This window comes from Podarcis melisellensis, assembly GCF_964234715.1.
Source record: "Podarcis melisellensis genome assembly, chromosome: 14".
NCBI classification, from domain to species: Eukaryota; Metazoa; Chordata; class Lepidosauria; order Squamata; family Lacertidae; genus Podarcis; species Podarcis melisellensis.
The window spans coordinates 32764539-32789626 of record NC_138546.1 but is presented as its reverse complement, the minus strand read 5'-3'; the positions used below and the strand labels follow the sequence as shown (position 1 = coordinate 32789626).

Here is a 25088-nt window from a genome sequence, read left to right as displayed (position 1 = left end):
AAGGCCAAGTGACTCACACTTTCTCCTGGCAGTGTTGCAGCAAAGTGTCTTCTCCAAGTCACTGTCCTCCTGGAAGCCGTTCTTTGCAATTAACAATGTCCAGTTTGAAGGCTGGATCTCACTGAGCAATGGCCTCAAACTCCAACTGGCCTGCAGCACCGGCGACAAAGCCAGAAATCTAATCCCAGCTGCCAAATTGGCTGTGGCCGAGAAATGAGATAGGGTTACACCTTTCTTGACATCCAGCGATGGCTTGTTAAAATCTGGGATGCTTTGATTATGGAAAAATGGACCAGATAAGTGAGCAAATTGCTGCATTTGGCTGAAAAGGGTGAAGGAAAGAAAGGAGCTCATACTATTCGGTCCTCATTTTTTCATTTCTCGAAGCAGACATAGAGTTGTCTCTACCCAATCCTGCTCATAGTCCACCTGTTGAAATATAATGGACATGACTAACTTTAGAGTAACTCTGAGGTAAACCTAATTGGGTACAACATCTCTAACTTGGTTCCATTAGTTTCATTGGGCCTATCTTGAGTAGAACTTGGAACACAACCCAGAGATACAGCCCATTGCTCATAGAACAGTATTATTATTATTATTATTATTATTATTATTATTATTATTATTATTATAGAATAAACCATATGTAGTTATAGAGGGTTGCTTAATGGTGTGTACAGAAAGGGGTGTGCACCTACCACACATTTTAGCAGCTCAAGGAGAAGCCAGTGCAACGTCAATTCATGGATAGCTCAGTTGATTAGAGCATGGTACAGTTAATGCCAAGGTTGCAGGTTCGATCCCGTATGGGACAGCCGCATATTCCTGCATTGCAGGGGGTTGGACTTTGTGATCCTCGGGGTCTCTTCCAACTCTACAATTCTGCTGCTCATGGGATAGAAGATCAACAAAGACTCAACACTCTGCTGAGTGGAGTGGGGTGGGAGAAATCTCTTCCTGAGTCAGAAGGAGGGCAGGCGTTCCTCTGAGCTTTGCCAACCATTGCTGTCTGACCTTAGAGGCTGGGAGACCAGCAGAAAAGCTGGGCTGTGGAACAGGATGCTATCCCTTGGGAGATGCCACCACACCCAGCCTCATGGGCAGGCAGGTCCTGAATAGTAGTAATGTGCAGGGAATAGAGGCCTCCTAGACACTCTCAGCACCCTTAAAAAACACAGCTCCCATGATTCTTTGTTTTATATTGTTTTATGAGTGTCATACTGGGTACTATTGTAGATAAATTATATCATATTAAATTTCCCTTCCCGGTTGAAGGAATAAAACAGACGGATCAAGCTGCTCAAAGTTAATTTGGCTCATCTGTGTAGGTTCATTGCTGTCTGGCTTTGAGAGTTTCTTTTTGTGCTCGAGATTAACTTGTTTTCTTTTCTTCTTTCTTCTTATTTGCGCATTAACACGTTTTGCATATTATCTATGCCATAATTTTTTTAAGTAAGATATTTAAGAGGCATAAATGGCATAATGAGAACAGCCCAGTCCAGAGTTGCTAACATTCACATAGATAGAAATGTTTGAAAAAACATTACAAATTGTTAATAAATATTGCATACTCGCAGTTAAATTACAACCTACTCATACATCAGAGCTGGGACAACAGCTTTTCTGTTTCTGGCATTAGTTTATTATCTTAACATAAAAACAAATTCTGCTGATGGGAATAGAGCCTGGTGATTTAGGAATTGCTTGTGGTCTGGTACAGTTCCCTTGACTTCAGAGAAGTTCATAACAGGTTATGCCTCATGTGTCTATAATAATTTCCTGACTGGGAGCAAGGTCCATGTGTGGTAAATGCCTTGGCTTAAATAGGATTTGTTTCAGCATGGAAATATCCCAAAAGCTTCTTGATCGCCGGGGGTGGAGGGAGGCTGGATGGCGAAAGTACATCCTTATCTCTCTGCTGTTCAGTTCCACAGAAGTATTTCCCGAAATTTACATTTTTCTGGTAGCACAATCTCATTGCAAATATGCAATTTCCTGCATTCTTGATGTCATCTCAAAGATTAGAACAACTCAGGAATTAAAAGATTGTCCTCTTCTCTTCAAACAGCTTGTACCGTTTGCATACCCTTCATCCTTTCTGCAGTTGTTATCCCTCCTGTCACCAACTTTTAATTTTTCTGATTTATGGCTCAAGCTACATGTTACATTAGCTGTGCAGCTATTTTTTTTAAGTGTGTGAGGGTTGCTTTAAAACATTGTATGTGCTGGCCCCCATCCAGACAAGGACCCTTATGTGGGAACATAGGGAACTTTAACCAGCAGGTATTGGATGGCTTGGAAAACCCCACAGTTTACCAAAATACAAAAGTTTTTTTTTTGAGGGGAAGAATCCAAACCGGGGACTCTCAAAACAACCTAATGAGGAATCGGTGGCCACCGTCAGTCAGACTGACTGGGGCCAATTGGGGTGGGTGGGATTGAGTGGCTGGAATCTTGAACATAGAATCATAGAATCATAGAGTTGGAAGAGACCACAAGGGCCATCGAGTCCAACCCCCTGCCAAGCAGGAAACACCATCAGAGCACTCCTGACATATGGCTGTCAAGCCTCTGCTTAAAGACCTCCAAAGAAGGAGACTCCACCACACTCCTTGGCAGCAAATTCCTCTGTCGGACAGCTCTTACTGTCAGGAAGTTCTTCCTAATGTTTAGGTGGAATCTTCTTTCTTGTAGTTTGGATCCATTGCTCCGTGTCCGCTTCTCTGGAGCAGCAGAAAACAACCTTTCTCCCTCCTCTATGTGACATCCTTTTATATATTTGAACATGGCTATCATATCACCCCTTAACCTCCTCTTCTCCAGGCTAAACATGCCCAGCTCCCTTAGCCGCTCCTCATAAGGCATCGTTTCCAGGCCTTTGAGCATTTTGGTTGCCCTCCTCTGGAGATGTTCCAGTTTGTCAGTGTCCTTCCATGAACACTCCATGCTGCATACTTTTGCTGCAGGTCCCATTCAGAAATTTCTCTCAAGGTGGGCTTGTGGTTAGGATGGCTTGTGACTGCCACTGTTGATTGTTTTGGGGGAGTGGACCATAATTCAGTAAAACAACATGCTTTGCGTACAGAAAGTTCTAGACTAGATCCCTGATATTTCGAGTTAAAGCACGAGTGGGAAATCTGCGCCCCCTCCTCGGTATGTCATTGGATTCCAACTCCCAGCAGACCCAGCCAGCATGGTCATTCATCAAGAATGATGTTTTTCTGTGGTCCCGAAACATCTGGAGACCTTCAGGTTCCCCACCCTTGAGTTAAAGGTTCTGGTGTATAGGGTTGGGGGAATATGTCAGTTTCAGTTTCTCTCAGCTCTTCTTTCTTCCTTAAGTTCTGTTTTCCACCTTTCTACCTCAGTTTGTGATTTGTTTTTTAAGTCTTCATGAAAATTCGCCTGCATTTTAGTGCAGATTTCTTCTAATATGTGCATTTGTATGCAGTTTTACCTAATATATACATTTTGCAAAGCAATTTCCTCTATTATGGTGCATTATTGTATGCTGCTTTCATGACTATATGCAATTTTGTGCACTTCTTACCTTAGTACAGGGGTAGGCAACCTAAGGCCCGGGGGCCGGATCTGGCCCAATCGCCTTCTAAATCTGGCCCGGGGACAGTCTGGGAATCAGCATGTTTTTACATGAGTAGAATATATATTTTTATTAAAAATATATCTCTGGGTTATTTGTGGGGCCTGCCTGTTGTTTTTACAGGAGTAGAATATGTCCTTTTATTTAAAATGCATCTCTGGGTTATTTGTGGGGCATAGGAATTCATTCATTTCCCCCCCTTCAAAATATAGTCCGGCCCACCACACGGTGGTGGCCAGGACGGTGGACCAGCCCACGACTGAAAAAGGTTGCTGACCCCTGCCTTAGTATATGCATTTTTGTAAACTGTGTAGCTGGAGAAACGCATTGCAAAATTCAGAGAAGTGCCGATTTTGAGGCACATCTGTGTTTTGTTTCAAGTACTGTTTTGGAAAATGTGAATGAGGTAGATTTCCCTTTAAATGCAAATGGAATTGGATCTCTTCCTCATCCCTAGTGTGTAATAAGGACAGCATCTACTAGACAGAATAGATGGACCAATGATTTCTACTCAGAATAAGGCAGCTTCCTGTGTCCATTTTAATGGAGTATGTAGACACCATAAATTTAAACAGTGCTTCCTCCTGGGGGTACTCAAGGGTACACAGTACCGGCACCTCTTTTGTTGTTGTTAAAAAGTGTGGCACTTACTGTAACAACTTCATGGTGAATACTGGCACCTATTTTTCTGTTTTAAAAAAGCACTGCATTTAACGCACTGTGATACCACTTTAAGGCCCCTATTCTCCCCACAGAGCTACAGTTTCTAGAGTTTTCTGTGAAGAGAGATTGACTGCTAAACCACTCTGCAAAGTGTAGCTCGGTGTGGGGAATAAGGCTCTCCTAACAACTCTCAGCATCCTTAACGAAGTACACTTCCCATAATTCTTTGGGGGAAGCTATGGCTGATTAAGTGGTACAATTGTGCTTTAAATGGTGCGACTATAGCCTGATAACTATAGCAAAATCCCAGTGCAAATGCTAGCAAGGCTGTCCCAAGACTCCCATTTTGTGAGTGCTTTTGGCAATGTGTGTGCTTTTGTTTTAATCACTGCCCTGGGTATGTCTCTGTCCATCTCTTTATCTCTCCCCAGCCCAATCTTATCAAGTGCTTCCTTCCTCCAGGCCAATGTGACTGCTTTTGGTGTGATAGATCTTGCCCTCGGAGCTCTCTGGCCGCTCTCCCATCCATCTGACCAGCTGTTTGCTCAGTGATGGCTGTAATGAGCCCACTCATTCCTCTGCCTTAACCAGAGAGAAACTTATTTAATAGCCTCTGCCTCTGCCTATTATCCTGGCATTTCTATTCAGACTGCATAGCTTGCGGCAATCTGACATGCAGGCCCTCTCACTTGTTGCGGGCAAGTTTGTGACTCTTGAGGTGGGCCCTTTTGTTTAAAACTTCAGTGAATACACAGCAGGATGTTTCTTTTGACTTTTTAGAGGCCTGAAATCTCTTTAGTGTCTTCATTTGAGATATCTGTTGGAAATGGAAGCAGAAATCAGCGATGTACACTTATTTGTCCCGTGTCTGCAACAGAAATCAATCCAGCAGATATGACTGGTATTCACTGTAGTTGCTTTTCAGTCTGCAAATGATACATAATTGATTGCCCCCCCCTTTGTTCTGCATTTTCTTAGTGTTGAAATTAATGGTGTGAAATAACATAATGATAACGTAATTAAATTACAGCAGACAGGAAAGACTAATTACGTATATTGTGAGCATTCTTTTTATTTTTATCTAAAAATATACATATATACTGCTCGATGGTATTAAGACCTCAAAGTGGTTTACAAAAAAAGAAAACAATAGAATTATCAGCAAGAAACAACTATTTAAAACATTTAAAAAATATAGTTGAAATCAATAATAAGCTTAAAAACTAGATTAAAACAACATTCTGAATAGGCTTGCCCAAACAAAAATGTTTTAGGCAAGTTCTGAAAAGTGTATGTGAAGACGCCTGTCCGATGTCAATAGGCAGGGAGTTCCAAAATATGGATGCAACTCATTGTCCAATTGGGTTGTGTCCAACGTAGTGCTAAGTTACGTTATGCTTGTTCTGTTGGCAAAACGTTTGGCAGAACATAGTTGCGTAAGAAAATATATAAATGGGTTAATGAATGAATGAACTTTATTACGGTCTCAGACCAGGGTTAAAAAAGCATATAGATAAAATAGCAGTTAGGATTTTTTTAACCGATAAGGCATAGGATAAAACATCTGGATAAAATACAGGATTAGACACGGATAGTGGATGGATAAAAAACTGATAATTAAAACAAATAAGAACTAAAAACAAACAAGGACACGCAGTTAAAACAACTGTAAGAACAAAAGAACTAAAAGATTCGCAGTTGATGGTAACTCGGTTGCGTAATAGATTGCCCAATCTGCACAAAGAGCTTTAAGTAGCACAACTGTTTAACTGGATTCCTATGTTGCGCAACATTTAAACTCACCACTACACTAGCTCAAGAGTCCCTGCACTGTGGGACAAAGAAGATTGGATAAAGCATAGGTTTTGTCAGAAGCCGAACTGCAGAAGAACAGAAACAGCACTGCATGTGACAAACACCGGTCAGAACGAAAATCAATGCCTACTTAACATCCCTCATCCCCATTATTTGGGGTTTCCCCTCTACCACCATTAGGTTTTTTAAAATGTACTTCTACAACCATGAGAGTCCCCCCAACCCTGCTGATACAGTGGTACCTCGGGTTAAGAACCTAATTCGTTCCAGAGGGTCCGTTCTTAACCTGAAACTGTTCTTAACCTGAAGCACCACTTTAGCTAATGGGGCCTCGTGCTGCTGCCGCGCCGCAAGAGCAAGATTTCTGTTCTCATCCTGAAGCAAAGTTCTTAACCTGAGGTACTATTTCTGGGTTAGCGGAGTCTGTAACCTGAAGCGTATGTAATCCGAGGTACCACTGTACCGCCTTCTTGTGCAAATTTGGTGCACATAAGGATCAGCACTCACAGCCTGGACATCAGGTGGGCATGATGCTGTCTCTCTCTATGGAGGTCCCATTTCAGTGGTAGCTGGTACCCATAGGCTGGAAGGCATGGGGGGGGGGGCAACAGTAGGTGGAGCCAGAGAGAAAGATGGGCAGAGCTAGAACCAATAATAGGTGGAGCTAACTAATTTTTTTGAAGAGGGGGAAGAAGAGTAGGGGAAGAGGACAGGGCCAGCTTCTGGCCTGGTTATAAGCAAGAAGGCTGGCAGGTTAGACTGGCTGAGGGTAGACTGTAGTTGATGGGGCAGTGCCCCATTTGCCCTAATGGACCAGGCTATTTAGTTGTCACAAGAGCTATGTGCAGAAAACATTCAAGCAGAAAGTACACTCATCACCAGCACAACTGTGCGATGCTGCCAGTTCCTGTCAGAGCTGAGAGGACTGTAATTTTTTATTATTCAGAACTCGGCGGCTTAAAAAAACAACAACCCAACTCCGCGGCGCAGCAAAGGAAACCTGGGACTCTTATTTCTCCTACCTGGAGGATAGCAGGCATGCAAACGAGGCCCTCCATCTGCTTGTTCAAAGTGACTCCTTCCTTCTCGGCAACTCAGGTGGGTCTCCGAGGGATTTCGGAACAGGCAGGATGCCAGCCTCACTTGCAACAGATGCTGAGAGGTAACGGCTGCCCGTCCTGGCACACGCTTTCAAGTGTCCTTAAACTCACAAAGTTTCCCCACACCCTCTCTCGGAAATGTGAGGCGATGAAAAGAAAAGCACCATATGCCCATGATGTGCTTTGGGGAAACACAGCCTTTGTGGCAGCTCCGAGATCTTTTCATTGGCTCCTTCATCCTTCTCCTCGGCTTCTGAGTTTCTTTGTAGTGAAGCTGGAACAGGTGATCTTACGATATGCTATATGGCGGAGCAGAATGTGGCCCTCAGGGTCTCTCCACCTGGCCCTCAGAACTCTCACCAGGCTGTACACCCTCTCCACAGCCTGTTCCAACCACTGGTCCTGCTCCACACTCTCCCCAAGCACTTTTGCCCAGCTGAAACGTGGCCTGATCCAACATACTGTATTTTTCGCTCTATAAGACGCACCAGACCACATGACGCAACCTAGTTTTTGGAGGAGGAAAACAAGAAAAAAAATACTCTGAATCTCAGAAGCCAGAACAGCAAGAGGGATCGCTGCGCAGTGAAAGCAGCAATCCCTCTTGCTGTTCTGGCTTCTGGGATAGCTGTGCAGCCTGCATTCGCTCCATAAGACGCACACACATTTCCCCTTACTTTTTAGGAGGGAAAAAGTGAGTCTTATAGAGCAAAAAATACGGTAGCTCTTTTGTGTTCTTAGCTCTGCTGAAATTCTGGTAAAGAGCTAATACACAAAACATCTTATTTATAACGATAATCAGTTTAGGTGTTATAAAGTTGTACCCAATGCTAGTCTTGCTCAGAGTGGACAGACTTAAATTAACAGACACGAATCCTATTATTTACTCATCATCATCATCATCATCATCATCATCATCATCATTTATTTATACCCTGCCCATCTGGCTGGGTATACTTATTGTATTTATATCCCACCTTTTCCTCCAAAGATGGCAAACATGGTTTTCCTGCTCCTCATTTAATTCCCACAACAACCTTGTGAGATAGGTTAGGCTAAGAGGCTGTAGCTGGTGCACAGTCAGCTTTATGGCTGACTGGGAATTTGAACCCTGGCCTTCCAGGTCCTGTTCCCAACATTCTAACCACTACACAACACTGGCTCACTTGGGTCCATTTATTTCAGTGGGTTTACTCTGAGTAGCTCACCTACAGTCTCCAAGGTTACATATACAGTACAGTTTCCCCCATATATGTTGAAATCTTGCGAAAATAACCCCTCCGAACTGGGTTGTTGAAATTCCAGTGTGCCTTCAGCATACAGTAGTTGCACGACAGTTGAGGAGCTGATTTCAGCAGGGATGTGGCAATAGGGACCACACACCAAAAAAATGCCACCACATACAACAAACCACCCACCAGAACAACAACAACTGTGGGCTAATGAGCTTCCATGTCAGGAATGGATATTTTTGTGCAACAGACGTTCTGCAGTAAGAGAAAAAGGCAAATAAGGAAATGTGGATTGAAAATTAAATCTGGATTTAATGCAAAAAAGCACCGGTTGGCATTTGATGACTGTGATGTCACATGGACGGTGTGAAAAGCTTTCGTCTATGAGCAGCACTGATTCCACAATAAACTTCCACTGGGAAGCACCCAGTACTATTGAAGCAAGAAACAGTTTTGAAAATAAGAGCAGTAATTCTCTTGTCAGACCAATTCTTTGAAATATAAGTCCCAGTGAGTTCCACAGGGCCTGCTCTCTATTCAGTTTGCACTGGGCAGCAGCTGTACAGTTTGAGGAGGCCACGTTTACTCACAAGAAAACTCCACTGCATTCAGTTGAGTTTACTAGGGATGGACAAATCTGCCAATTTCAGTTTATCTCAAGGCTCTAATTTTTCCAATCTCAAATTCAGTTCTCCACATCAGATGATGATGATGATGATGATAATAATAATATGAAAATTCATTGGCATATTTGCACAAATTTATCCCTATACATTTTTGTTGCAATTTTGACTAATATACAAAATTTCCCCTAATACAGTGCATTTTGTATGTTTTTTCCTTCACAAATATATACATTTATGTGCATATCTTTGTATATAGTTTTTTGGACCCATTGCTTGGTTGGAAAACTGCGTTGAAAAATTCAGAGAAGTACAAATTTGGGAGGATGGCTGTGTTTAATTTGTTTGTTTAATTTAATTGTTTCAGTAAATGCAAATTAGGTAAACTTGCCTTTAAATGCTAACAGAATCAGATTTCTCTCCCCTCCCCCATTCCAGGTCAGTGTGCATAAGATTATAGCCTCAATATGAATCTTCCTTGGTCATATCACAAGCCAATATTCAAAGAGCTATTAAACATATATATAGATAATTGTACAATTTTCAGCCAGAAGAGGAAGAATGTCTGTTTCAAACAGTATCCTTGATCAATTTCCCTTTTGAAAAACTGCCTAGTTTTCTTTCTAATTGGTTACTAAGAGCTTATTAATTTGACACAGGTCACAACTGTGCACCCAAGTAGCTACCAGAAACAGTCATCCTAACACATAAATCATGTTTAATATACAGTATTATTTTTTTCAATTTCTACATAATCTTAGTAACATATTAACTTTCCATTAAACAGTAAAAATTCTTTCGGATGCCTCATTTTGGGGCAGAGTGTAATTATGTTTAACAAGGACTAATAAGTCATTTTCAGAATAGAAGCACATTAACTCCCCCCTTCTCTTGCCCTCTCTGAAGGAGAAATAGATGTTTAATTTATCTAGGGCTTAATTTATCGAGTCCAACGTCAAATGTACGTCAGCTACAGCCCATGAATTTTGTTAACATTTCAATCTGTGTTTAGCCTGAAGAACTGCCAGCTTCAATAATGCTGTCTAAATTTTATTTTCTCTGTCTATTAACTATAATTTGAGTTGTATCGTATTTGTTGAGAGAGAACTACCCATATCTCCACTCTGGATCTCAAACTGGGATTAAACACTCCAAGATGCAAATTCTAAAAGCCTAAGGAGAATGCAATTGTGGGGGGGACTGTTACATTTTGCAAGGAGTGCTGTCATTTCCTCCCCCTTACCAAGACAGGCTCCTGTGCCATTAAATACTACATAACAGGGAGAAATTCAACTGGTGAAGCTTTCCTCACCACTCCATCTCCATCAACACTGGGGAAAGGTGCTGAAGGTGTGTGTGTTAAGTTCTTATTTAACATTAGAGGCTGCCGCTATATCCGGAATCCTTCCTTACATATACACATATCCCTGATGGGCCACATTCCCTTCTGGGCAAGCTTCTGAGGGCCGCGTGACAGTGGTGGGCAGGGCCAGAGGGGAAGTGGGCGGAGCAACAAATGTAAATTTTACCTTTTTCACAGCAGGCTAGTTTCTACACACACACACACACACACCTCTCCATCCCGCTGAACAACAGACATTATTGGCTCCATTGAAGGAGACATTCCAGACTGGGGAAAACACTTGAGGAGGGCCCAAAGCAGGATTGGTGAGGGAGGGAGTTTAGTGGGCCACACAGAGAGGGCTTGAGGGCCACATTTGTCCCCTGGGCCTGAATTTCCACAGAGGACTAAGCAATGAGAGCAGGGGATGGAGGAAGTGTTACATCCCCTCCTTTTTGTTTTGCCTGTGCTTGCCTAGTTTAATTATTGCCATTCACTCTTCCTAACATCTGTGTGCTCTGTTAAAATTATTAATGAAGATTCTGCTGTATTAAGGTCCCCCAAGCGGCCTGTCTAGAGAGGAGATGAACCTGGCCGTCGCTTCTGGGGATTACTCAAGGGTAAATTAACAAGATTGCTCTCCAGAGTACACAGCATGCAGCTGTTAAAATTTTAGCTTTAACCACCCCTTTTTTATTTTATAAGGAAGAGCAAGAATTAGCAGGCCGTTTTATTACAGTTCTCAGATATATCAGGAACATAGGACTCTGCCTTATACTAGGTCACACCATTCATCCACCTAGCTCAGCACTGTCTACACTGACTGGCAGCTCTCCAGGGTTTCAGGCAGGGAACAGTCCCAGCCTTACCTGGAGATGCCTGGGATTGAACCTTCTGCATTCAAAGCAGGTGTCTGCCACTGAGCTACAGCCCTTCTCCTTAAGCCTTAGCCAATGCAGCACATATAGGGTTGCCAACTGATCAGGGAGGGACCTGTTCTGCTCCTCTAAAAGCCATTAGTTTGGAAGAAATACCGTATTGGCCCGAATATAAGCTGCACCCGGATATAAGCCGCACCTTTAAAATTCAAGAGGGGGGGGAGACAATACCCAAATACAGTGGCACCTTGGGTTACATATGCTTCAGGTTACATATGCTTCAGGTTACAGACTCCCCTAACCCAGAAATAGTGCTTCAGGTTAAGAACTTTGCTTCAGGATGGGAACAGAAATCGTGCTCTGACGGTGCGGCAGCAGCAGGAGGCCCCATTAGCTAAAGTGGTGCTTCAGGTTAAGAACAATTCGACCTCCGGAACGAATTAAGTACTTAATCCGAGGTACCACTGTATAAGCTTCTCTCTTAAAACTCTGCAGGTACACACACCTGTTCCATTTTACCGTATGTCTGTTTCAGCAGCGATATTGTAAATGCCTATTTTTGTAAGGTCATGAATTTAAGCCCCACTTTAATATTTCACGGTCGGAATTTGGGGGGAAAGTGTGGCTTTTATTCGGGCCAATACGGTAGGCAGGTTAGGCTTTTAACGGTGTGCAGAGAAGCATTGTCGTCTGCCTATGTCTACAGATCAAAACTGCTGCTAAATCCCCCTAGCCCCACACAAAACATTTAAAGTATTGGGCTAGATCAATATTCCGTTTCACATTTTAAGCACTTGCCTTAGCATTTATAATATTACAGAGATAGGTCAAGCTGCTGATGGTTTTGCCTTATGGAATAGCATTCTTCAAAGCACCCGAGGGCAGCAAGCTAGTTTAAGGCACGCAGGATAGGCTGTGGGGCACATGCAGGCCTGTTCTCCAACAGAAGGGAAGGCTTCAAAAGGCCCTCCGGCAGCTGCTGCCTGAGGCAGTTGCTTCACTCTGCCTCACGGTAGGGCCGTCTGTGTTGATACGTTCCAGAGGCTGGTCAAGCTGCCAATGGCTTTGCCAGTAGTCCAGATTCCGAGAGCTGCCTTCTGTTTGTTTTGAAGCCTCTGGGGCTAAAGGGAATGATTCTACCATCTGTAAATACCTGTCTTTCGGGAGGACAGGTGAGCCTGATGAGCAAGAGCTATTTTTGACAGGGAACATATTGTGTAAAGGAGGCTGGGGGGATTTCTAAAAAGATGCTCTCTATTCCCTGCTCAGGAAATTCCACCCATCGCTCCGCGTCTTGCTGCTGCCGCCGGCAACTCTGCAGTACTCGGTGTGCAGTTCATTCAAGGGCACCTGTTGCCATTTCTCCTGACATTTATGAATAACACCTTTTACCTTGACTGCCTTTTGTCCTGTTCTTCCTCTTCTTCTTCTTTTTTTTTTATTTAGCATGTTTTACCACACCTCTGTTTAGTTAAGGCAGCGCTGGCAACATAAGGACAAATCCATACTATACATTTTAAGCACATTCAGTGTGCATTCAAAGCACATGCTCACCCACCCACCCAAATCCTGGGAACTGTAGTTTTTTCCCCTTACGGTGCTCCCCTGTCCAGCACCCATAACAAATTAAAGTCCCCAGAATTCTTTGGGGGAAGTCGTGTGTCAAATATGCTTTAAACGTACAGTGTGGATCTGCTTTCGTATCGTGTTATTGTGTCACCTGGACAGCTTGCCAATGAAACCCAGAGAAAGAACCGCAGCTGCTGGATGTTAAAAAATTAAAAAGAGGAGGAGGAGACATTCTTCCTCCTTCTATCACTTATATCGAGGAGAGGGGAGCTGCTGTCCTCCAGATATCCCTGGACTACAGCCCTCATCTTCTCTGTCCATTGGCCATGCTATCTGGGGCTGATGGGAGTTGGAGTCCAATCCCACCTGGCAGTCAAAAGTTCCAACACCCCTGCATCCTTGGCAGCATGCAGACAATAACCAAATAATCCCCTCCAAAAGTCCTTTAACCGATAGCGACTTTCCAATATTCAAGGCAAAAGGTATTTTCAGCTCGGCTACCTCAGCTCCTTTTAAGTGGGTCGGGAATTGGAGGCTCAGTAGCAGTTGCTGGTCTATTCCTTCCATCACCCTTTCACAATTGGCCGTGCTGGCTGGAGATGATAGAAGTGTTAGTCCAACAACATAGGGAGGGCTACAGGTCCCCCACCCCACACCTGTCCCTTATATATTCCACAATATTTGTAATTGATTTAATTAAGCCACAAACTGGGGTTGCTAACGGATCAGGGGGGAAATGGCCCAGCCTGCTCTTGTGCCTTTTCCAGCAGCTTAATTTGCAGAAATGTGGAGCTTTTGATGGAATGGAGACGAGTTAGCTGCTCATTCCCGCAGACTGGATCACTCTTAGAAGCTGGTAGTCCCTGGAAACAACCAAGTTTTGGAAATAACCAAGAACCTCCTGAAAGCAATGTCCTGAATCCGCTGCATTTTGTCTATTCCATTACTGAAGGCACACCCATTTTTTTGTCTGTCTCTCTTTAGAGTCCTTAATGCAGAGGCTGCCGGTCTTTGTGGGTCCGTGGGCACATTTGCAAACCAGAGAAACTGTTGTGGGCACCGCAACCATGCATGCACAACATGTATGCACTGCAACCGTGAATGTATCACAGCCACCCTCCATAATTGCAAGCCCACATGCGCATGCAGAATGGAAAGCTTTTTTCAAGCCTAATTTCGGTAGGAGAGATTGGACCCTGTGGATGCCAGGGAACACCTCTAAGGGTGGTTCTGTGCCCGCAATGCTGTATTGGTGACCAATGCCTTTATGTGTTTCGGCTTCCCTCTCTTTGGTGGGAAAGGATGGCGACCACTCAAGCAAGGGCTGGATTTCAGTAACTCCATATTGTGTTGCTAGCCATGGGAAACATTGCGGTTCCTATCTTCTTCGGGAGGGCTTTTCTGTTTCGAGAAAAGGCAAGCAAGAGGTCACACAACAGAAGTATGTAATATTATTCATGGCATGGAGAAAGCGGTCAGAGGACAGTTTTTCTCCCTTTCTCACAGTGGTGTAGTGTGGGTTGTCAGCACCCGGGGCAAGGCAGGTAATTTGCGCCCCCTAACCCATGGATTTGCGCCCCCTAACCCGTGGATTTGCGCCCCCTAACCCGTGGATTTGCGCCCCCTAACCCTAACCCCCAGATGTTGCGCCCGGCCCCCCCTGCACCCCCCACGCTACCCCACTGCTTTCTCATAACACTGGAATTTGGGAACATCTAATGTTGGAAGACACAGGACAGATGAAAGGAAATACTTCTCTGTGCATCACATAAACTATTTAACTCTCTCCCACAGGAGGCAGTGAGGCCAACAACGTGGATGGCTTTAAAATAGGATTGGGCATGTTCCGGGAGGATAAGGATATCAATGCCTACTAGCCATGATGGCTATGCTCTGCCTCCATGGTCAGAGACAGTGGTGCTTCAAGTACCAGTTGCTGAAAACCACAGGAGGAGACTGTGCTCTTGTGCTTGGGTCCCGCTTGTGGGTTTTCCACAGGCATCTGGTTGGCCACTGTGAGAACAGGATGCTGGACTAGATGGCCATTGGCCTCACCCAGCAGGCTGTTCCTACATTATTAGGCAAGGTAAGGTAAGGTAAGGTAAGATAAGGTAAGGTAAGGTAAGGGTAAAGAACCCCAGGATGGTTAAGTCCAGTCAAAGGGGGCTATGGGGTTGCGGAGCTCATCTCGCTTTCAGGCTGAGGGAGCCGGCGTTTGTCCATAGACAGTTTTCCAGGTCATGTGGCCGGCATGACTAAACCGCTTCTGGCGCATGGAGGACCGTGACTAGTGTTAGAGTGCATGGAAACACTGTTTACCTTCCTGCCGGAGCGGTACCTATTTATCTACTTGCACTGGCATACTTTCAAACTGCTAGGTTGGCAGGAGCTGGGACAGAGCAACAGGAGCTCACCCCGTCATGGGGATTTAAACCGCCGACCTTCCAATCAGCAAGCCCAAGAGGCTCAGTGGTTTAGACCACAATGCCAGCCCTGCTCCATCCCCACCCAATGTGGAGAAGTGTAACAGGCTTGGATATTTTGCATTCTTTCTTTTTGTATCCCAGCCAAGCTTCACCCATTGAATTTCTGCCTTTGGGGCCGCTGCCTAAAAGCTGAAGAGTTTGCAAACTCCGCAGCCTGGCGATGGCGAGCCAGACTTCTGTCACATCTAAGGAAGAGAGGCTGCTCTTTGTATGCTGCCGGAACAGGACCTCGGTGGTTTTCCACTGTATTTGCATCAACACCAATTTCCAGCGTGGCTCGTGGAGTTTCTTGGGGGTGGGGTGGGGAGGGTGAGCTTTGCACATGGAGCAGACTTTAAAGCTTTATTTCTTTCAATAATATATTGCTTCTTGGGACCAGAGCCATGGAAACGCACACTGAGTGTTTGTATGAAGGCAAAGGAGCAGAAGAAAGCCCAGGCTTTTTCTGTTTGCCTAAGGGAATCCATTGCAGGCCTGCTCTGTATTTACTGAGCACATTCTTTATTTATTTAACTTATTGAACTCGTGCTACTGAGGGTGCCATTGCCCACAGTCCGTGTGGCTTTCCCCATCGCTCTTTTTATGAAAGGAATCTAGGAACCAGTGGCGTGTGGGTATGGGTGATAAATTTATCTGCTTCACGTTGGGCAAAGATTGAACTCGTGGGTGCTTGGGGTCTAAAGCCCGGAAATATACCCAAAAAGCCACTTGGAGATATGTGCACACTAAAACTTCAGACCTACAGATCCTGCAGTGTGACAAAGATGACGATAGGGGCAGGAAGCCAAGTCAGACCATTGGTCCATCTAGCTCAGTATTGTCTGCATTGATTGGCAGAGACTCTGCAGGGTTTCATAGAATCCCTGTTGGAAGGGACCTAAGGGTCCTTTCGGGAGACGTGGGTGGCGCTGTGGTCTAAACCACTGAGCCTCTTAGGCTTGCTGATCAGAAGGTTGGCGGTTCGAATCCCTGCGACAGGGTGAGCTCCCGTTGCTTGGTCCCTGCTCCTGTCAACCTAGCAGTTCGAAAGCACACCAAAAAGTGCAAGTAGATAAATACCACTCCGGCCAGAAGGTAAACAGCGTTTCCATGCACTGCTCTGGTTCACCAGAAGCAGCTTAGTCATGCTGGCCACATGACCCGGAAAAACTGTCTGCGGACAAACGCCAGCTCTCTCAGCCTGTAAAGCAAGATGAGCGCCACAACCCCAGAGTCGTCTGTGACTGGACTTAACTGTCGGGGGTCCTTTATCTTTACCTTTTTAAGGGTCGTTTCAAGCACAGTCTTTCCCTGCCCTACTTGGAGATGCCTGGGGTTGAACCTGGGACCTTCTGCATTCTGCATGCAAAGCAGATGTTCTCCTACTGAGCTATATGGTACCTGTCCCTTTTCTGGGTATATGTATGAGACCCCAATGTTCTCACAATGTGATGCCCTTCTGATGCTGTGGACTGTTGCTTTCAACAGCCCCATTCAACACAGCCAATGGTCAGGGGGCACTCAGATTAATTTGTTGCAAGCCTTTGGTCATAACAAAGATGCAAACAGCATAGAAACACATTTGAGCACAGGTGGTTCCCAGCACACAGGACTCCATGCTGTACAACAAAATTCTGTATGATCCGTTGAGCTGTGGAAGCAAACTTAGAAACCTTGCATGAAACTTATTTATCCCCATCTATCAACAAATAACAGGCTGTCTCTTTATTATTCAAAAAAAGGAAGCTCTCTGGAGAATTCCTTTGAGAAATCTGTCCTAAGGAGAATCGTATCAGGAGCGATGGTGAACATAATGAACAACACTTTCCACCTCTCCCTGGCTGCAGAATGGTCATGGCTGATGGGAGTTGTGTTCCAGCAACAGCTGGAGACAGTGCCTTATCATTAGGCAAAGTGAGTGGTTTAACAGCCAATCCCTCTTCCCAGGGAAATCTGAAAATTGTAGCTCTGCGCGGAAAATATGGGACTCCTAGCAACTCTCAGCATCTTTAACCAACTACATTTCCCAGGATTCTTTGGAGGAGGCCATGACTCTTTAAAGTGGTGCGATACACCTTTAAATGTATAGTGCGGATGGGCCCATACTCTTGACCTGTAACTATTCACCAGATGATGCAAAACTGGAAAGTGCTGAATTAGCTTTGGAACGAACGTCTTCTCTTTTGAAATTCACTGTTTTCTGCCTGACTGCACTGACCCCCTGAATTCCTTGAGACGTGACAGATTCCTTCCTCTCAAGGCACATGCTTCTGAGAGGCTAATCACAGGATTAGATAATAAGATCTGTTTGCTGTGATTCCAATAATCCAGTCTCTGCTTTAGCAAAGTGAAAGGTAAAGCAAATCTCAGATAAAAATCAAGCCGGGGGTTTTGAGTACTTGATACTTAGGAAAATCTGGTCTTAAGAGTTGAAATCTCCTTGGCTTTTATGGCAACTACTATTCCGTGCTAAGTGGCAAAAAATGCAAGACTGAGTCTTTTGCTAACCCACTGCTTGGAGTAGCAGCATAAGTATAGTCTTATGATCTAATTCAAGGGTAGCCAAGTTGGCTCTCTCCAGTTGTTGCATGGCCAACAGTCAGGGATGTTTGAGACCATTGGAGGTAATCCATTAGGCAAGTAGAATGCTGCCCCACCAAGCTCAGACTGTCCTCAGCCAGTCCCCACCTGCCCACTTCCTTACTTACAACTAGTCTAGGCTGTGGCTTAGATGGTCTACCTCCTTGTCCTTGTTCACAGTGTTGCCCTTGGAGAGCTCAGCAGGGAGGAGGATGGAGACAAACCCAGAATTCACTAGCTCCACTTACCATTGGGGCTAGCTCCACCAGCTATGTGCTCTGGTGCCCCCTGACTTTTTGGCCTCCCTGACTTTTTTCCCTATTCTTCCCAATGGGTGCCATTTTCCACTGGTGGGAACTGTAATCCAACAACATCTAGAAGTCACAATATCAGCTACTCTGGGTGTTCCAGACAGGGACTTAAAACGGCAAATAGGTTGGTAACAGAAATTGGCAACTGGCATATTTTTGCAACGCTGCATTTTCCACAGAAAGGGAAAATCTGGATTCAATTTGAGAAGGGAAGAAAGATAGGCTGGCATTTTGATGCTAACAATGTTGTGTTGACACTTTAGCTGCTTCTACACTAGGCATTTAAAGCACATGCCTTCCCCCAAAGAATCATGGGGATTGTAATTTACCCCTCACAGAGCTACAATTCCCAGAACCCTTGACAAATTGCAGTTCCCAGAATTCTTTGCAGGAAGGCATGTGCTTTAAATGCATGGTGTGCGCACAGCCTTTGAAAACTCTGCATTCATAAAGAGCAGCAATCCTCCAATAAACATTTATTTGAAAGCACCCTTTCCCTTCCTTGCTATTGCAGAAGGACCTCAGATTGCCATACTGGCTGACTCTAAGAATCTCTGCCTACCATTGGCTGAACTGCTCTGACCTCCCAGAAGGACCAGGCAAGACAGGGTGTCCTAGGAAAGGAAGGCTGGAGAAGAATATAAGGGAGCATTTGAAAAAAGGAGAAGGAAAACTGGAAAAGGAACAGGAGAGCTGCAGAAGGAAAGGAGATTCAGAGGTAAAGAAAGCTGAAATTCTTGCAGATACGAACTCTTTCACCTTGCCAGTTTTTGCATCCCCTCCTCCCCTCCCCTCCCCTCTGGAGAAGTATTTGAAGTGGTTTTTCCTTACCCTTAATTGCTTGGCTCACAAATTTCATTGAACTGTTTGCATCACACAGTGTGCCTCTAGCTTTGAATTGAAACATTCATGCAGGAAAGGTTATTATGATAAATATTCATTTCATGATTGCATCCACCGCCTGGGCTGGAACTCTGGATCCAGTTCGGGCCTGGCATCAGCACCTGGCGCCCCAAGGCCTCTGTAGCCCTAACAGGGTCCACTGATGAAGCCCCCACCCCCTACATCTGTTTACCTCCTGCCTCAACTGGGGCACTCTGAGAAGCATCAGGCAGCTGTATTTAGCCATACATATCCCACTATGTCCCAACCTGGCAATACTCTGGGACATGATGGGACATTAAAAGGTTGGCTAGACCCAGCTGCCCAATCAGTGCTCTCTGGGGGGCTGTCATGGCAGCCAGATAAACCCAACAGAACACACTGAAAGAAGAGGTGGCTCATCTGAGGACGCTTTGACCAGAATCTGCCCAAACCTGGAGCCCTCCCTGGCCCAGTTTGAGGAGATTTGAAATAATAACTAATTACTAACTAGCAGGAGATCTCCAGGGTTTCAGACAGCTGTCATTCCCAGCCCTACATCAAGATGCTAGGAATTGACCCTGGGGCCCTCAGCATCCCTAAAGCAAAGCATCCCTACCAGTCCTTGGTACATAGGAGCCTATGAAGTCAGGCTACATCTAGTTCAATACTGTACTGTGTACACTGCATGACGCTGGCTCTCCAGCTTTTTAGGCAGGGGACATTCCCAGCCCTACGTCAAGATGTCAGGGATTGAACCTCCGCATGCAAAGCAGATGCTCTACCTCTGAGCTAAGACACTTTCCTCAGGGCCCAGTACCTTAAGGAGAGCAGAAATAGACAACATTAGCTTCCATGACCTTCGGTTGTATAAAGCAACCTTTTGTCTGTTGCTTGCTATTCCTTCCCTGATTGCACCATCCCAGCAATTATGACACCTTTCTTCCCTAACCAGGAAATGGTCCTTTGTGTGATGCATCATCAGAGGGTCCTAGTCAGGCAGCAAATCAGACTCAGGACATCAATAAAACAACAGCCTTTCCCTTTGATGGCATGTTGGTATAATACATCAGTGGAGCAATGGGTTGCCCCGATTATGTATCGGCGCCATCCATCATTGGCGGAGGAGAACCTCTGAGAATGTATTATTCCTGGCACATCATCATCATTCGATAAACAGAAGCACCATGAGCTAAGAGCCACTGTAAGTTCGCAGGCAAGACAAATATCTGCTCCTTAATGGTCCATTCAGGGAAATCGTAGCTCAAATGCGATGAATTCGTATGGGTTATTCTCTGCTGATTTTGCTGTAGCTGGAGGGGCTGCAGATGGAACCAGAGACCGTCTGCAAGAGTGAGGGGTGGGTGGGGAGAAGCACATTTCTGTGATGGGAGTTGGCCTCTCCCAAACACACACAGGGTTGAGATTGCTCAGATGCTTGTGACCATGGAAGCACTCAACCCGGTGAAAACAGCCTTAAAACAAGGACGGGCTAAAATCCTTAACAGAATATAGAAGCTGAGTTTTTATTTAAAACTCACTCACCCATTTCTAAGCCTTAAAGCAGTGCAGAAAAATGTAAATGCGTGTATGCCCTCTGAACACATACGTATTGAATTCTACCTATTGGTAAATGTTTATTTGCATGCAAAAAGCTTTATGATGAGCCTTAAAGGCAGAGTTAAGAGGGTTTATTTGGTGTTGGTGGTTGGGTGGTTGGTTTAGAATTCCACTCTTCCGCTGAAAACAGAAAGGATTTCAAAGTGTTTTACTGCGGCTGGATTAAAAAGACCCAAAAGGAACACAGGAAGCTGTCAGAGCAGTGGTCCATCTAGCTCAGTATTGTCTACACTGACTCTTTGGGGTTTTCAGACCAGGGACACTCTCAGCCCTGCCAGATATAGAACCTGGGACCTTTAGCATACTAAGCCATTCAACAATGAGCTACAACCCTTCCCCCAAACCAGTGAATTAGTAAACTCATGGAAACAACTGAAGCTGCCTATATACTGAGTCAGACTCTTGTTCCATCTAGCCCAGTACTGTCTTCACTGACTGGAAGCAGCTTTCAAGAGTTTCAGTCTCTCGCTGCCTGAAGATGCCAGGGACTGAAATGAGTTGAGTTGAGAAACAACATTAATACACACACATCCTGCTATTATGCACAGGATAGAAGCTTAAATTTGGGGTCCCCTCCAAGCCACTGCCAAGGTTTTGAAGTCCTTTTGCAGAGTTTTGCGGCCAATAATACCTTGTGTTTTTAATAATAATAATAAATTTTATTTATACCCCGCCCTCCCCAGCCGAGACCAGGCTCAGGGTGGCTAACACCAAATGTATAATAAATTAAAAACACAAAATCAAATGATTAGTTTAAAATACTATTCAAATCACATTTAAAATCATAATAAAATTAATTGGGAATCCACGAATCATAACCCAAGGGGTAAGGAATTAAAAGTTCACCAGGCCCGGCCACTTGTGTTGAGCCAAGGAGGCCACTTACATACAGGGTCCCATAGAAAGAAGGGGGTCAGACTGTGCCCGGACCAAAGGCGGAACAGCTCCGTCTTGCAGGCCCTGCAGCATCCTGTAAACTGAACAATTGATACATCAACCCTGGGGGTCATAGGTAACACCCCCCAAAAACAACCTTCTCCAATTCACCCTAAACCGGGGCCAAAGTTTTGCAAAAACCCACATTTTGCAGTGTCCTCCAAACTTAGAAATCAGTACTCAAATTAGGGATTTGTAGTTACTGAAGCTGAATAGGCAGTGCTTCAGAGTACATGGCAGAGCCAGATGTTGAAAACTGATAAGCTTTGGATAGGTGTTGCAAACCATAATCTGTTCTTAAAGGCCCATCTGCACAGGTGAGAGAGAGAGATGTCACACCATCAACTTAGCATCCCAATCAACATACTGTACAACTGTTTCTTTGTTTTCCAGGCAGTGATGCATTTCCTCTTTATAATCACAGCCACTCATCAAGAGTAAACTCTCCTTTTAAAATGATAAAAGAGACAATGGTCTCCTGCCCTAGACCTGACCCCAAGCCAATCATGTTTTTTTAAGCAAAGGTCAGTGTCCTTTTTTTACAGCAAGGTGCTCAATTCTAGATGTTCTTAGATAAAAGAGTTCTGGTTATAGGTAGGTGTTGGTCTGCCGTAGTCAAAACAAAATGAAAATTTCCTTCCAGTAGCACCTTACAGACCAACTTTGTTACTGGTATGAGCATTTGTGTATCTGAAGAAGTGTGTATGCACACGAAAGCTCATACCAATAACAAACTTCGTTGGTTTCTAAGGTGCTACTGGAAGGAATTTTTTTATTTTGTTTAGATAAGACAGTAATCCATGGACGAGGGAGGGGAATCCTCAAGCCCATGAACACTCCCCAGGAGAGATCCCTCGCTGGCCCAACTTTTAATTTTCCTTGAATGTTTTTGCCTGGCCAGAATGTGTTCTCGAACTCTGATTATGCATCCTGTTGGATGCATGGGAGCTATAGAGGGTGTGTGTGTGTGTGTGTGTGTGTGTGTGTGTGTAGAAACTAGCCTACCATGCAAAGGTAAAATTTGCATTCATCGCTCCACCTACTTTTGTCTCTGGCTCCACCTAGCACTGCTGTGTGGCCCTTGGAATATGAATGCAGTCCTTGGGCTGAAAAATATTCCACAGCACAGGTCTCAAGGGTGGTCCAGCCTATTTTGCCACCTGCTGCTGTGCCTCACCTCCCACTTTGGCTGCCACCAGAATGCCCCCCTTCCTGAAACTTGGAGAAAGGGGGTGCTTCACAAAGCCTTGGTACTCATTGCATTCAGCAGCAGTCTGTCCCACTGCTGAACACCTTTTACTATTAGGAAGATTCTCCCAACAATTTTTTTAAAAAATATATTCCATCCCCTGCAATTTCTGCCTGTTGATTTCTAGCCTTGTCCTCTGGAGGAACAGACAAGTTTGCTCTATCTTCTGTGTGACGTGGCATACAGAGAAAAATGTAACTCCTAGTCAAATGTATACTGCTTCTGTGTCTGGAGGTTTTGCTTTATTATCCTGGTTCATGGTCATTGATAGGTCTATAATGAGTTTTGCTTTCCCCCGTCCCATCCAACAGAGACTATGAATTCCCTGGGGCAGAGCCTGGCATTTCTGAGCAACAAGCCTTAAACTCAAATTTAGACACTTGAGGGTATTTGCTTTGTTTCACAACTACTTATTTAAGCATATAAGAGAGGTGACTGAGTGAAACACATTAACTCCTGTGAATGTTGTCATATTAAAACTGAGTTTAAATGTACTTATAAATTAATAAAAAGGTATGTGAACATGCTTTCTCAAATCAGCTAGGACTCTCTGGATTATTGAGAGGGCCTGGTAGTCACTGATAGTTTTACCTTCCTTGGATTTGTCTCATTCCCTTCTAAGTCTTCCCAAGTTGGGGGCAAGCACTTCACCCTGAGAAGTCGAACTCCATGTTTTACGCTGTGCTGAGTACTTGTCTCTCTACCAATATCCAGCTTCACTGGAAGACCTGGGTTATAGAAGAAGAAAAAGATTTTCCCCCTATCCAGTTTCCTCACACCATGCATAGTTTTATGCAACTCAGTGATGTTTCCCCCTTTTTTCTGAGCTCACCCTTGTGGATTTGGATTGCCTTTTTGGGCACCTTGTAGATCTGGGTTGCCTTTTGGGGCACCGTCTGTAATATTTGTGGGTCCGATGACAAAACACCCTGAAAGTGGAAGTTTTGTGAAGAAGCTTTATTCAATGCGGCCTCGAAGACCTTCTGCTAAAACGCAAAACTAAAAGCCTAAGCAGCGGCCCAGATCATGTGACCCAGGAGGGGGTGACCGTGAACGACTGATTTGAACCCCAAGCGATCCGCTTTCGCTCGGTTTAGACGGCCAAACCAGTTCTTCCGACTGGGAGGCGGCAGCAACAGCTCCCAAACTCTCCCGCTTTTCCAACAGCGACAAGCTGAAGAAGAGCGCGCGTGCAAGGGCTTCGGCGGCTCCCAGATCCGGGATCGCCCCCCGCCGGGCCGCCAATCTCGGCTTCTGCTGCGCCGCCGGGATCCCGAGCGGATCCTTCCCCGCCTCCATCTCTCCGTCCGCCCCATCCTCCCCCCCGCTGCCCGGCTGCGCCCGCCTCAAAAAGGCTGAGCTCCCCCCACTGGCCGGCTGAGGCAGGCGGGGGCCTGTCTGCGATTCGCTCGCGCCGGCTTCGGAGCGGGCGTCTGTGCGCGCCGTCGCCGCCAGCGGCTCTCTCGCTGCGCCTCTCCCCGCGCGCAAAGAGCCCTGCGCCGCCGCCGCCACCATGCGCGCCTTCGGGGCTCGCCTCCTCCTCCTCCTGCTGGCGGCGCTGCCCGCTTGCCCGGCCCGGCGCCCCCGGACCGTCTATACCAACCACTGGGCTGTGCGGGTGCTGGGGGGCCCCGACGAGGCGCATCGGCTGGCCTCAGCTTACGGCTACTTGAACCTCGGACAGGTGAGAGAGGCAAAACTTTTCTTTCTTTCCATTCGCTGTTGTGGAACGCGAGGATCCTGCACGAGCGGATCCCGAGTGTGGGGGGTGGGTGGGTGCCGGGGATGGGTTTTTTTGGGTGCTCCAGGCTGATCCCCGTCTATAGTTTCGTAGCAGCTCCCCAGAAAGAACTTTCCGTGCGCCCCCGAAGGAACTTTCGGTCCAGTTTTTGGCACCGCTTTGCCGCCGTCTCCCCGCTGGGATAAACCCAGGAAAGGTGCAGTGTCCACGGTGCCGGTCCGGTTTAAGGCAAGCATCGCTTCTGGATCGAAGGGGGTTCGGTAGAAAAACCCGCACGCGCGCGTGCAAGTGGAAATCTGGAGCCTTGCCGCACCTTTAAGACTAGCACGTTTAAGGTGCAAGCCTGTACGTGTCTGCTCGGCAGTAAGCCCACATGGAGTTCCCTGGGACTTCAGGCAAATGAGCATAGGATCGCCGCAGTATTAAAGCCGGCTTCCTTACATGCAAACTGGGCTCCAGGCGATGAAAGCCAGGAGGACAACGACCCAGTGAAACCAGT

At 45.5% G+C, this 25088-nt stretch overlaps 2 protein-coding genes across 6 annotated transcripts in view; one reads left to right on the top strand and one right to left on the bottom strand.

Moving 5' to 3' along the window:
- LOC309356816 (F-box and leucine-rich repeat protein 13-like) overlaps positions 1–25088 on the bottom strand; it is a 243429-nt gene that overhangs the window by 94603 nt on the left and 123738 nt on the right. The gene's annotated exons all lie outside the window — the stretch shown is intronic.
- The window catches only part of PCSK6 (proprotein convertase subtilisin/kexin type 6), a 131200-nt gene that overhangs the window by 3831 nt on the left and 102281 nt on the right, over positions 1–25088 (top strand). The window contains exons 1-2 of one of the 5 annotated variants that reach the window (XM_081888487.1): positions 7106–7180; positions 18697–18900. In XM_081888487.1, the coding sequence (XP_081744613.1) occupies positions 7121–7180; positions 18697–18900 (264 nt within the window). In that variant the 5' untranslated portion in view covers positions 7106–7120. Of the gene's footprint in view, positions 1–7105; positions 7181–12372; positions 12430–18696; positions 18901–20102; positions 20248–24346; positions 24533–25088 lie in introns of those variants that run through there. The other 4 variants (XM_081888488.1, XM_081888486.1, XM_081888490.1 and 1 more) reach the window with 4 other exon arrangements.